Consider the following 14,606-nt stretch of genomic DNA (forward strand, 5'->3'; position numbering starts at 1 on the left):
GTGAAACATCACAGCACAGTTTAAAAATATATGGCAAATATAAATCAAAACTGGATGGTCTTGAGAGATAGATGGGAGGGGTTGAGGGAAGCTCAAGGATTCGATTAAAAACAAAAGATAACTACTGTAAAATGCATTGTGTCCGTAAAATGTATATAGTATGTATAACCTGGAAGTAGAAGCCTAGGTGTTGTTGTCCATTAGTTTACTCCAATTAGAGGAGGGGTAGTAGAGTTAGGGGAAAATAGTAATACAAATAATAATAATTTAAAATACATATGTGTACAGTACCAGTCAAGTTCGGAAACACCATTCAAGGGTTTTTCTTTATTTGACTATTTTCTACATTGTAGAATAATAGTGAAGATATCAAAACTATGAAATAACACACATGGAATCATATAGTAACCAAAAAAGTGTTAAACAAATCAAAATATATTTTATATTTGAGATTCTTCAAATAGCCACCCTTTGCCTTGAAAGCTTTGCACACTCTTGGCATTCTCTCAACCAGCATAGATACAGTGCCTTGCGAAAGTATTCGGCCCCCTTGAACTTTGCGACCTTTTGCCACATTTCAGGCTTCAAACATAAAGATATAAAACTGTATTTTTTTGTGAAGAATCAACAACAAGTGGGACACAATCATGAAGTGGAACGACATTTATTGGATATTTCAAACTTTTTTAACAAATCAAAAACTGAAAAATTGGGCATGCAAAATTATTCAGCCCCCTTAAGTTAATACTTTGTAGCGCCACCTTTTGCTGCGATTACAGCTGTAAGTCGCTTGGGGTATGTCTCTATCAGTTTTGCACATCGAGAGACTGACATTTTTTCTAAAATGGATTAAATAAAAATAAATAAATAAAAATATACACACAATAAGCCATAATGACAAAGCAAAAACAGGTTTTTAAAAAACAGAAATATCACAAGTTCTTACATAAGTATTCAGACACTTTACTCAGTAATTTGTTGAAGAACCTTTGGCAGTGATTACAGCCTCGAGTCTTCTTGAGAATGACACTACAAGCTTGGCACACCTGTATTTGGGGAGTTTCTCCCATTCTTCTCTGCAGATCCTCTCAATCTCGTGTCAGTTTGGATGGGGGAGCGTTACTGCACTGCTATTTTAAGGTCTCTGCATTGATGTTCGATCAGGTTCAAGTCCGGGCTCTGACTGGGCCACTCAAGGACATTCAGAGACTTGTCCCGAAGCCACTCCTGCGTTGTCTTGGCAGTGTGCTTAGGGTCGTTGTCCTTTTGGAAGGTGAACCTTTGTCCCAGTCTGAGGTCCTGAGCACTCTGGAGCAGGTTTTCATCAAGGATCTCGCTGTACTTTGCTCCTTTCATCTTTCCCTCGATCCTGTCTAGTCTCCCAGTCCCTGCCGCTGAAAAACATCCCCACAGCATGATGCTGCCACCACCATGCTTCACCACAGGGATGGTGCCAGGTTTCCTCCAGATGTGGCACTTGACATTCATGCCAAAAATATCTTTGGAGCTCTGTCTTGGGGATCTTCAATGCTGCAGAAATATTTTGGTACCCCTCCCTAGATCTGTGCCTCGACACAATCCTGTCTTGGAGCTTCGACCTCATGGCTTGGTGTTTGCTATGGCATGCACTGTCAACTGCCTAGAAGGCCAGCATCCCGGAGTCGCATCTTCACTGTTGACGTTGAGACTGGTGTTTTGTGTTTACTATTTAATGAAGCTGCCAGTTGAGGACTTGTGAGGAGTCTGTTTCTCAAACTAGACACTCTAATGTACTTGTCCTCTTGATCAGTTGTGCACCGGGGCCTCCCACTCCTCTTTCTATTCTGGCTAGAGACCATTTGCGCTGTTCTGTGAAGGGAATAGTACACAGCGTTGTACAAGATCTTCAGTTTATTGGCAATTTCTCGCATGGAATAGCCTTAATTTCTCAGAAGAAGGATAGACTGACGAGCTTCAGAAGAAAGTTATTTGTTTCTGGCCATTTTGAGCCTGTAATCGAACCCACAAATGCTGATGCTCCAGATACTCAACTAGTCTAAAGAAGTCTAGTTTTATTGCTTCTTTCTGCTAACAAAATTGCAAAGGGTTTTCAAATGAGCAATTAGCCTTTTAAAATAATATACTTGAATAGTGAACACAACATGCCATTGGAACACAGGAGTAATGGTTGCTGATAATGGGCCTCTGTACTCCTATGTAGATAGTCCATTTTTTTTAAATCGGCCATTTCCAGCTACAATAGTCATTTACAACATTAACAATGTCTACACTGTATTTCTGATCATTTTAATGGACACATTTTTTTGTTTTTCTTTCAAAAACAAGGACATTTCTAAGTGACCCCTAACTTTTGAATGGTCGTGTGTGTATATATATATGACTGTTGCCTCCCATTTAAGTGTATTGTGATGATAATTGTTAGGTTGAGGTTGCTAGCCACAATTTTATATTCAACCTAGCCTATCTTTTAACTAGCTAACGTTTGCTAGCTAGCTTGACTTGCAGTAAAGTTAGAGAAACATTTCAAGAAAAAAGTAACTAAACAAAACATGTTTTATAATCACCTGAAATGTCTGTTAATAACCATCTTACCTGATTCTACCAGGTTCAGGTACAGAAAGAATATTGGGGAATTGGTGCTTTAGATAAGCCAGTGTGCATTGCAAGGAAACAGCTTGGGAGGAAGGAAGTCATTTAGGATTAGATTGAGTGTCTAATCTCTTTATAGTGAGTGTGCAGTCTCAGCAGATATGTGCCACCTATCGCTCAATCTATCTGTCACTCTTCTTCTCTGTCTTGAACTACGTGGCTACACTGGTTACTGTGGTCACTGGACACTCCTAACACGCACACACACACACTAATGAGCCCCCTGACAGTGGGGGAAAAGTTGAGCGGCCATTAACACTGGTACAGTACAGGCAAGTGTGTGTGATCCAATAAAACGGTTATGTAACTCAGGTATGTGTGTTTTCCCCTCCCCTCTCTCTGTTCACAGCCCAAATCGAAGTTATACCATGCAAAATTTGCGGAGACAAGTCATCAGGAATCCACTATGGAGTCATCACATGTGAGGGCTGCAAAGTGAGTTGTCAACACAGCTCTGTTGTTCCCTCTGTCCATCCTTCTCCTGTCATTTTGTTTTTATATCTTCTTTCCTATATTTTCCTTTATTTACAAAACATTGACTGACCGCTCGTGTTTGTGATTGTCCTGTAGGGGTTCTTCAGACGTAGTCAGCAGAACAACGCCGCATACTCCTGCCCTCGCCAGAGGAACTGTCTGATCGACAGGACCAACCGAAACCGCTGCCAGCACTGCCGCTTACAGAAGTGTCTCGCACTCGGAATGTCCAGAGATGGTGAGACCGCTTCGACACACACATGAACGTACACACAAATACATACACAAACACAAGTGTAGACACTTGCTTATGTAAAGGGATAGTTTGCGATTTTGACAATAAAGCCCTTCATCTATTTCCCTAGAGTCAGATGAACTCATGGATATAATTTTTGTCTCTGCGTCCAGTATGAAGGAAGTTCGAGGTAGTTTCGCGAGCCAATGTTAACTAGCTTAGCGCAAAAACTGAAAGGCTTCGGTTACAGCTAGCATGCTAGCGCTAACGCTAGTTACCATTGGCTTGCGAAACTACCTCAAACTTCCTTCATACTGGGCGCAGAAACAAAAATGGTATCCACAAGTTTATCTGACTCTAGGGAAATAGATGAAGGGCTTCATTGTCAAAATCACAAACTATCCCTTTAAGATTGTCAAATACTATTGTAATCTCTGGAATGTAAAAGCACAGGTGAAGCTGAGAGAGAAACCAAACACAATGTGACTAATAAAGAACCCTCCCTCTGTGCGTAGCGGTGAAGTTTGGCCGCATGTCAAAGAAGCAGCGAGACAGCCTGTACGCCGAGGTGCAGAAGCACCAGCAGCGGATCCTGAATGAGCGGCAGCAGCAGACTGGTGAGGCCGAGGCCCTGGCGCGCGTCTACTCCTCCAGCCTGACCAACGGCCTCAACACCCTTAACCACGAGATCGGAGGCACCTACGCCAACGGCCACGTTATCGAGCTACCCAAGGGCCAGGTGAACGGTGGTGCCCCCGGCGGCTACTACCACGGTATGGACTCCACCCAGCCCTCCCCGGATCAGTCAGGCCTGGACATGGCGGGCATTAAGCACATCAAGCAGGAGCCTGTCTATGACTTGACCCCTGTGACCAACCTGTTCAACTACAGCTCCTACCAGGACAGTCAGCTGGCACCAAGCAATGTCAGCATGGGAGAGCTAGGTAACTAAGGGTTAGGGTTAAGTTTATTCACAGGTGTTCAATTGGACCATCAGTGCCGCCTTCAAAAACATTAGGTGCATGACATAATGAGGCCCGAGTGTTGTAGGGGGCAGGAAGACACCAGGCCTTAGTTGATGATTTGAACAGGGAGGTGTCATGGCGAGGCTAAGTGTGATAAGCTGTCATTGTGATAAGCAGTGTGAGCAACCTGAGATCAGACTTTCCTAGGGGGGGGGGCATCATATTGAAGCTCAGCCCATTAATGCAAGAAACACCCTGTCAGATTGCAGAGTGAAGCTTGAGTGTTGCCTGCCTTACTAAGGTTGCAATATCAAGTCAGCTGAACACAGTTTTACTAGTGCACTCTCTATTGGAGTTGTCACATACTTGGATGGAGGTACACAATACATTAGCTGATTATTTTAAAGATCCGTTCTGCTGTTTTCTACACCCCGTTTCAATTAGCCCAACAATTATTTTCTACAATTCAGATTCAGATTCAACTTTGTCCCCAGGCTGGTGGATGAGATAGAAAGTATAGAAAGTTGCATGAGGACTGAAACCTTCGGAAGTTGAATAAAGTTAGTTTTCATTAAGCTTGTATACGGTTCATTGGTTTCATGCTCCATAGACAATGAATGGTAAGCTACCGTTTTGCTCGTATTGTGATCAAAGTGTGTCTGACTCTGTATCTTCACCCCCTCTCCCTCCATAGATCGTATCGCCCAGAACATTATAAAGTCTCACCTGGAGACCTGTCAATACACAGCAGATGAGCTCCAGCAGCTGGCCTGGCAAACACACTCCTACGATGACATCAAGATGTACCAGAGCAAAGTGAGTGTGACGAGTGTGTGTACCTCACAGGAGGTTGGTGGCACCTTAATTGGGGAGGATGGGCTTGTGGCAATTACTGGAGCAGAATCAGGAGAGTGGTATCAAATACATGAAACACATGGTTTCCAGGTGTTTGTTGCTATTCCATTTGCACCGTTCCCGGCCATTATTATGAGCCGTCCTCCTATCAGCAGCCTCCTGTGGTGTGTGTGTATTCCTTGTGACCAGCCGAGTTTACACTGCTCACTAACCTACAGTACAACGTCTGAGCACCTCCCAACTCTATTGTCATCCAATGTCTCTTTTGTTCCCTATACCAACTGCCCTCATTCTCTTCCAAACTCTGGTTGTCTAGAATCTTACCCCCCTCTCTTTCTGTCTCTTTTTTTTCTCAAGTTCTCTCTTTCTCTGCTCGTTTCTCCTTCTTCTGTTTCTATCTCTCTCTCGCTCCTTTTCTCCGCCTGCCTTTGTGTGTGTGTGTGTGTGTGTGTGTGTGTGTGTGTGTGTGTGTGTGTGTGTGTGTGTGTGTGTGTGTGTGTGTGTGTGTGTGTGTGTGTGTGTGTGTGTGTGAGAAACAGCACTAGTTCTTTTATATCACCGTGACTTCTCTCATTCCTCTGTGTCTAATGGATTATGGGTCATTACAGAAGAACCCTTTGAAATATTCTCCATAGAGATTCATCTTACAGACAGACACTATAGAACACACAAAAGCAATTTGCTGATATTGTACTTTGGATATTCTGAGTAGCGAGGGAGCTGACAATTTTCTAAGTATGCATTTTCCCTATTCCTGTATGGTACTTCATTGAACTGTAAAAAGGGAAATACAACTCTGCGCGTCTTGTTGTGGGCATAGTCCTGTGGCATAAACGTGTGTTAAATACGGTTTGTATTTGTTTGCACTTGCGGAAGTGCTATAGCAGTGTGTATACGAGCTGAAGTTCTGAACTTGCCAACATGTGTATTTCTCTGCAGACACGAGACATGCTGTGGCAGCAGTGTGCCATCCAGATCACACATGCCATCCAGTATGTGGTGGAGTTTGCCAAGCGCATTTCAGGCTTCATGGAGCTGTGCCAGAATGACCAGATCCTTCTGCTCAAGTCAGGTGAGCTGACACTGCTGACCTACTGGAAACAAGCAGCTTGAAACAACCACGTTTCCACATCCTTTAAAACATTTATTTATTTTTTATGTATCAACGATGTAGTACCAACATGAAAAACATATTAGCAAAAAGTCATCAACTTGTCTCTTTCTATCTAGGTTGTCTGGAGGTGGTCCTGGTTAGAATGTGTCGGGCGTTTAACCCACTCAACAACACAGTGCTGTTTGAGGGGAAGTACGGGGGCATGCAGATGTTCAAAGCTCTAGGTAAGGCACTGCTGCTAGCCCTACTGTACCACCTCATCGACTGTCATCTAAGTAGCATGATGTACTACAGTACCCATAATGCTCTGGACAACGTATAACTATGACAATGAATTGACCGCCTCTCTATTGTCTCTCTCAGGCTGTGACGATCTGGTCAGCGCGGTGTTTGACTTTGCCAAGAGTCTGTGCTCTCTGCAGCTCACTGAGGAGGAAATCGCTCTGTTCTCCGCAGCAGTGCTCATCTCCACAGGTCAGTACTCACGACACACAGCCACAGTTACCTTCTGCTGCCACCTACAGGCAGACCTTACTGAGGCACTGCCTGGCTGGAGAATGCTGCGGTCACAGTGACTGACATTACTGAGGCTGTCTTTATTAGTAGTAAGACGGACACAATTTATTCCTAGGTTCCTGCCTTTACAGGGAGTTTTACGTCGCCGCCGTGCTTCTACATCTGCATTGCTTCCTCTTTGGGGTTTTAGGCTGGGTTTCTGTATAAGCACTTTGTGCCATCTGCTGATGTAAAAAAAAGGGCTTTATAAATACATTTGATTGATTGGCGTGTGATGTGGTTGTGTGTTCCTTTGTCAGACCGGCCGTGGCTGATGGAGCCCAGGAAGGTGCAGAAGCTCCAGGAGAAGATCTACTTTGCGCTGCAGCACATTATGCAGAAGAACCACATGGATGAGGACACGCTGGCTAAGGTAGAGTACATCTGTTGTGAGGCGTCACATCGAAGAGCGTCACACCTAGGCACTGTTAGATGGCAGCAGCGGTGCAACTTTGGTTTTAAAAGTGGGGGGACAATTATATATATATATATAGAGAGTGGGGAGAACAGGTATTTGATACACTGCTGATTTTGCAGGTTTTCCTACTTACAAAGTATGTAGAGGTCTGTAATTTTTATCATAGGTACACTTCAACTGTGAGAGACTGATTCTAAAACAAAAATCCAGAAAATCACATTTTTAAGTAATTCATTTGCATTTTATTGCATGACATAAGTATTTGATCACCTACCAACCAGTGAGAATTCCGGCTCTCACAGACCTGTTAGTGTTTCTTTAAGAAGCCCTCCTGTTCTCCACTCATTACCTGTATTAACTGCACCTGTTTGAACTCGTTACCTGTATAAAAGACACCTGTCCACACACTCAATCAAACAGACTCCAACCTCTCCACAATGGCCAAGACCAGAGAGCTGTGTAAGGACATCAGGGTTAAAATTGTAGACCTGTACAAGGCTGGGATGGGCTACAGGACAATAGGCAAGCAGCTTGGTGAGAAGGCAACAACTGTTGGCGCAATTATTAGAAAATGGAAGACGTTCAAGATGACGGTCAATCACCCTCGGTCTGGGGCTCCATGCAAGATCTCTCCTCGTGGGGCATCAATGATCATGAGGAAGGTGAGGGATCAGCCCAGAACTACACGGCAGGACCTGGTCAATGACCTAAAGAGAGCTGGGACCACAGTCTCAAAGAAGACCATTAGTAACACACTACGCCATCATGGATTAAAGTCCTGCAGCGCACACAAGGTCCCCCTGCTCAAGCCAGCGCATGTCCAGGCCCATCTGAAGTTTGCCAATGACCAGCTGGATGATCCAGAGGAGGAATGGGAGAAGGTCATGTGGTCTGATGAGACAAAATAGAGCTTTTTGGTCTAAACTCCACTCGCTGTGTTTGGAGGAAGAAGGATGAGTACAACCCCAAGAACACCATCCCAACCGTGAAGCATGGAGGTGGAAACATCATTCTTTGGGGATGCTTTTCTGCAAAGGGGACAGGACGACTGCACCGTATTGAGGGGAGGATGGATGTGGCCATGTATCGCGAGATCTTGGCCAACAACCTCCTTCCCTCAGTAAGAGCATTGAAGATGGGTCGTGGCTTGGTCTTCCAGCATGACAACGACCCGAAACACACAGCCAGGGCAACTAAGGAGTGGCTCCGTAAGAAGCATCTCAAGGTCCTGGAGTGGCCTAGCCAGTCTCCAGACCTGAACCCGAAAGAAAATCTTTGGAGGGAGCTGAAATTCCGTATTGCCCAGCGACAGCCCTGAAACCTGAAGGATCTGGAGAAGGTCTGTATGGAGGAGTGGGCCAAAATCCCTGCTGCAGTGTGTGCAAACCTGGTCAAGAACTACAGGAAACTTATGATCTCTGTAATTGCAAATAAAGGTTTCTGTACCAAATATTAAGTTCTGCTTTTCTGATGTATCAAATACTTATGTCATGCAATAAAATGCAAATGAATTACTTAAAAATCATACAATGTGATTTTCTGGATTTTTGTTTTACATTCCGTCTCTCACAGTTGAAGTGTACCTATGATAAAAATTAGACCTCTACATGCTTTGTAACTAGTAAAACCTGCAAAATCGGCAGTGTATCAAATACTTGTTCTCCCCACTGTATATATATAGTTTTATCCAATCGGATAAACACTCCAAACAGCTTACCTGACCGCTCTGAGGCGTCCGCGTGGTCCTAAAGCACACCGTTGCCTAGTTTTGTATCATATTCCAATGATAAAACTGAGGGGGACAAAAATGCAATTTCAGAATGTGTGGGGGGGGAAGCATTTCCCACTTCCCCAGTGAAGTTGCACCCCTGGATGGCAGTGTATTTTAGACAGCCTTTTTTGCTTAAGCTGCAGTTTGTACAGCCTGAGACTTCTTGACCCATCACCCCTGACTCCTCTCTGTCCTCTGTAGCTGATTGGTCGGATCCCCACGCTGTCAGCCCTGTGTACTCTCCACACCGAGGAGCTACAGGCCTTCCAGCAGCTTCATCCCGAGACGGTCAATGTGCTCTTCCCCCCACTCTACAAGGAGCTCTTCAATCCCGACCCCAATGCAGCCATCACCATACCCAAGTGACTGCCTACGGTCCAATCTCAGAGAGTGGACCAACACGTGACCGCGGACGCATCATTACCGCAACCGGACCCCAGGCCCGGACCCTCCAGACACTTACAGCCGCAAACACTAGGAATGTCCAGCACTTATCCAACCCTATTCACCGATACAGTCTAAAGAATGTATATAATGCACCCATGACCAAGGGGCTCTTCAGAACTGATCAGAAATGTACAGACTTTAACTAGCACATTTAAGCTGTCTTTTAACTGGGTAAGTCAATTTGTTTATCTTTGATACATTTTTTTTTTTTACATGATATTGTGATATTGAAGGTGGGGGGGGGGATTCGTGTGGATTCAGAAAAACTATTGTAGATATTCTTTAGTACAGAGCGGATTCCAGTATTACTTATTTTTCTGTTAATATTTTAGTCCTAATTTAAAACTGCAGCTGCCCTATGTGGCTGATAACCTGTCTATGTGTTTTTTTACTTGATAGATTAATGTGTACAGAATTTGTCAAGATTTAAATGAGACTTGTTAAAGAATATTGGGTTAAACCTGGTGGTCTCGGTACGTCGAGAAACCTTGTCTGGGCTCTGTTGATATGTGAAGAGGGTATTGCATCTTTCAGTTGAGAACTATTCAACTGTAAAAGAAGGAGTAAAACAATTATGGCTACTCTTCAAGGTGAAGATATGTACATAAATATTCTATTTTGTGTGAGAAAAAAAAAGTTTCTGGCAGATTGCCATCCTGCCAGCCCCCCTAAACCTCCCGCCACCTCTCTCCACCCCACCTAGCCAAAACGACTGTGTTGATCTTGGTGTCTTTTCATGATGGCTTAGTTAGTCAGTGAATATAAGAACCCTAGACACTGCATAAACCTCTTCCTCTCTTACATCCCCCTCATTTTGCACAATCTACGCCCATGCTAATCACTGGGCATCTTAAATGAAGAATACTTTCTCTCGCTCTTTCTCTCCAAGGAGATAGAACTTTCACACTGCTTTATCCTTACCCTCGCATTCCTCTGCTCAGCCTCGTCCTTCTAGAACAGTCAATCACAGGGTAGTCATGATTAGCTGGAGTGGATACACCAGGATGTCCACTGATCATTTCTTTCAATTTGACTGACAATCGGACGTTCAATCTTTCAGATTAAAATGGAAACTTGAAACACATTCCACATTACAGAGAGTGCACTCTGGGACTGTAGCTCTTGCACTGCTTATTCTAGGGGAAATAGATATTCTTCACTGAAACGTTTGCCACTTAAAGTTGCAATACATTGTATAATCTTTATAGTAAGCTATGATAGACAATCACTTCCTGTTTTGTTTAATTTATGAACAGTTTAGAATGTTTTTCAAATGCTTTTTAAATGTTAATGTTGAAGATCTTCGAGGATTTCCTTAGATGTTATAATAGACACGTTTACGTGTTTCGCACAGTTGCCAAATCCCTCTGAGCTTTTAGTGGAGAATAGATGCTAGCCAGTGCCAGTGTACTGAACAGTATGACCTGAGACATTTTCCTCCACTTCCCACTTCCCATATCCATTACCCCCCACCCTTTCCCATATGCAGTGACCACTATGTTGTCCTGTCATCCTCTGTATACACAGGATGAGCTTCTAGTCATAGCTCCCCACCCCCAACCCCTCATTGCATACACCCCCCTCCACCACTGGCCCAAAAGTAGTTCCCATCCCTCTCCCCTCATAGGTCAGAGGTCAGTGGCTCGTTAAAGACAATCACTTGCATTTCAATGCACTACACAGCATCTCTCTCAGGGAGCAACGATTTTTCTGTCTTTGCATGAAAATAACATTTTTACATTTTTGAAAAATGTAAGCGTTTTTGGGAGAGATAAATATGCTGGTGGCTCCCAGCGAAGGAACCTACCCAGACAAGGTCTGTCCTGTCTGTCTGTCTGTCTGTGTGTCTGTCTGTCTAAGATTCACTGTCTGGGTCCATATAATGGGGAGAGCCATTATCTACAATAGTCCCAGAAATTCCTTTAATGTCCTGAAAATAGGTGCATTCATAAAACCACCCCTGTTCTAGATATGCTGCTTGTGTTACAATGAAGGAAGACCATAACTAAGCTGGCGTCCAACCATTCCATGCCTATAGGACAGTGAATTTAAACCCACTTTGTTTTTATTTTCCCTTTCTAGACTGTGAATCAGGGGGTTGGGGTTGGGTTTGGGGGACGGGGTTGGTCATCTGAGTGACAAATCAACACTGTAAGGTACTGTAGCAATAATATCTGGAAAGCATTTACTACTGTATTGTAAGATTATTTGAATTTTATTACGATTATTATTATTATTATTGTTATTATTATTACTAATACTCTTATTACTATTAGCCTATTGTCGTTCTGTTATCTTTGCATGCCGTTTCATGGCAATGAAACATTGGGGCTTTTGTGTTTTCTCAAGCAATGCTGTGGGTCAGGGGTGGGAGTGATGGGTGGGTTTGGCAGGGGTGGGATTATTTTATTCTGAATGTTATGGAGTAGCGTTTTCAGTGTGAGGGACTGAACGCATTATGCGCCTTTTACTCCATCAACAGACACCATGGAGCGCAGACAAAACGTGGTTGTTAATCCCAACGAGACCACTGGACAACGTGCGCCGCCATTTTATATACTTCATCGGAAAAGTTTCACATGCTTAGTCAAATAAACTTACACCCCAACTTCTGCCTCCTTAGAGAACCTGTGTGTGTGTGTGCGTGTTTGTGCGGGCTTGTGTAAGAGAGAGAGAGAGTGAGGCTGAAAGAGAGTGAATGAACGAGAGAGAGAGGGAGAAATTGAGGTTCTTTGTTCTATTGATGCTTTGTATACTTTCTTAATGCATTAAACGTGTGTGCTATTGGAGTAGTGTTGAAATGGTTAATTTATTGATTAGAATGTCTTTGCTTCCCAGGGTGAGAAAGTAAAGTAAATGTAGCATCTGTGACCAAAACCCTTAAAGGTATGGGGTACAGAAACTAAAAAAAATTTTTTTTTTTAAAGGAACATGTTTTTTTCAAGTGCCATAGTTAGAGAGGACAAGCTCGATTGGCGTAATGGGAAATAGTTGCTTTACTGTGAGTTTACTTGAGGTCCAATCAAAAAGGGGAATTTTGAGGCAAGTGTGTATTTCATTACATTGAATTGTTTGTTTATATGTTTGCTTTTTTCACTTGTTGAGTCAGCTCAAACCTTAGAACTTTGACCCAGCTGTGACCCAGCTTTGTGTGTGTGTGTGTGTGTGTGTGTGAGTGAGAGGTAGCGACATAAATTAAGAGCTTTGGTGATCCAGTTGTGTTGAAGTTCTGAGTTTTCCTGAGCCATCTCAGTGTCTCCTCCTTCGAGATGTAAATAATGAAGTCAAGGTCTGAAGTGATTTTTGTTAAATTCTATATTTTATCGCTTTTGTAGACATTTCTTTGTGGGAAGAAAAATAAAAGAAATGTTATGGATGCATTTCTGTCTTGTTCTTTTTCCATTCACATACAAACACACAAACTAGCATTTTAAGGGCAACAATGCTGACATCTTCAATGGGAACTGTGAAGGGACTAATAGCAGTATAAAAAAATCTATGCTATCCATTATACTTGTAATAGTTTGAGTCTGAGCTGTGCGAATTCCAACCACCAAGAGATCAGGTTGAGTTATTCTTGTATTAGTATTTTACATAAACCATGCCAACCGATTTATGCCAATGCTCGATGAGAAGAATCGGGTTTTTTCATGGAACCAGTTTGAACATCAGCAGCATAACAATACATTTTAGCATTCAGCACTGCTAAAAATAAAAATGAAAATATGAGTGTTTGAAAACAGAAAAAAAAACATTTGAGAGGGACTGTTTTGCTGAAGAAAAAAAAATCCTAGATTGAAGCTTTAATGTGCAATGACTGATAAATAAATAGTTAAAAAAAAAATTTTTTATCAAGTTTTGTTTTAATTTCATAAAGAAATGCTTGAGTCCAGCCAGAGCAATTTGGTCACTGTCTCTAAAGACGGTTTCCTGTTTTGTCACAAGCCTGATATAGTCATTGCGTGCTAGGATTATGGGACCAAATACTAACTTTTGAATACATTAATACACTTTAAGTGAATTTGTCCAAATGCTTATGACAACTTCAAATGGGGGACTAGATACATAAAGTGCTTTAATTTCTAAACGGTAAAACATATGTATGAAAATACCCTCAAATAAAAGGTGACATTCTGTACCGTCACCTCGTATGAAACATTTGATCTCAAATCCAAAATGCTGGAGTATAGAGCCAAATTTCACTTCACTGTCCAAATAAATACGGCGGGGAGTATGTACATAAAATGTATTCGCCTTGGGTCTCCCTCCACTATGCACGCCATAGCTGGAACGAATGCAAGACTACGGCATCTGGCTTGCTGTTGAGACTAATGCAATGTTAATCCTTTTTAAAACCAAAGCCCTACCAGCCATCTAACACAAGAGGTAGTCCACATGACGTTATACAATGTACACTATCCATTCAAAGCCCCAAGTGAGTGCTTTTATTCATGGTAGAAGTTTCCCTTAAGCACACCTCTGGATCAAGTAAGCCTTCCCTATTCCTATCCATAACCATTTCGGGAGAAAGAAACTAAACTGATCAGTGTCTTTATGCTTTAATGGCAACTTCATCCCACCTGAACCAGAGGTTAGGATGGCGGACTTCTGCTTTCAAGTCAGAGGTTACACTCTGGTCACGATCACTCCACTTTCCTCTTCAGAAGATCTGTGTTCTGTTTTCCCGCAGCTGTCTGTGCTCCTCTTCAAATCTGACAACACAAACATCAATCAGTTGCATGGCAGTCGACGTAGTCATTGCCACTTAAAAGATAATTGGATCAGACCGGAGAGGAAGTCCATGGATTTTTCATTAATATGTTTTGATTTTATGGGAATCTTGGAGAGGACACAAGAAGAAGAAAAAAGCACATTTGAAAATATCAAAACCAGTATGGCTGAATGTTTGCGTGTGTGTTTGTCTGTTTGCTCACTTGTTTATTTTGGAGTGAATTTTGAGGCTCCCTCTAGATGCTAGTATCGTGTGTCTCGGGTCTACCCAGAGACTGCAATTAATATCTAATCAAAGCTAATGTCTCCACAGCACTCTGCCAGCACAAAGCCCTGTTTAATATGTAATCAAAGAGAGCCCAGCACACCGCACAAAGCAAGTCCCTCCCCCT

The 14,606-nt window shown here is 42.8% G+C and overlaps 2 protein-coding genes across 2 annotated transcripts in view; one reads left to right on the forward strand and one right to left on the reverse strand.

Annotated features, from left to right (window-relative positions):
* The window catches only part of rorb (RAR-related orphan receptor B), a 33,950-nt gene extending 20,370 nt beyond the window's left edge, over window positions 1–13,580 (forward strand). Inside the window, exons 2-10 of the mRNA XM_020489600.2 lie at window positions 2,999–3,084; window positions 3,220–3,361; window positions 3,874–4,302; window positions 5,018–5,139; window positions 6,118–6,250; window positions 6,409–6,516; window positions 6,656–6,766; window positions 7,108–7,220; window positions 9,238–13,580. Of these exons, the coding sequence (XP_020345189.1) occupies window positions 2,999–3,084; window positions 3,220–3,361; window positions 3,874–4,302; window positions 5,018–5,139; window positions 6,118–6,250; window positions 6,409–6,516; window positions 6,656–6,766; window positions 7,108–7,220; window positions 9,238–9,402 (1,409 nt within the window). The 3' untranslated portion in view covers window positions 9,403–13,580. The remainder of the gene's footprint in view (window positions 1–2,998; window positions 3,085–3,219; window positions 3,362–3,873; window positions 4,303–5,017; window positions 5,140–6,117; window positions 6,251–6,408; window positions 6,517–6,655; window positions 6,767–7,107; window positions 7,221–9,237) is intronic.
* Window positions 12,934–14,606, reverse strand: part of LOC109895694 (transient receptor potential cation channel subfamily M member 6-like) — a 6,346-nt gene continuing 4,673 nt past the window's right edge. Inside the window, exon 7 of the mRNA XM_031830306.1 lies at window positions 12,934–14,195. Within this exon, the coding sequence (XP_031686166.1) occupies window positions 14,110–14,195 (86 nt within the window). The 3' untranslated portion in view covers window positions 12,934–14,109. The remainder of the gene's footprint in view (window positions 14,196–14,606) is intronic.

Source organism: Oncorhynchus kisutch, linkage group LG8 (genome assembly GCF_002021735.2).
Source record: "Oncorhynchus kisutch isolate 150728-3 linkage group LG8, Okis_V2, whole genome shotgun sequence".
NCBI classification, from domain to species: Eukaryota; Metazoa; Chordata; class Actinopteri; order Salmoniformes; family Salmonidae; genus Oncorhynchus; species Oncorhynchus kisutch.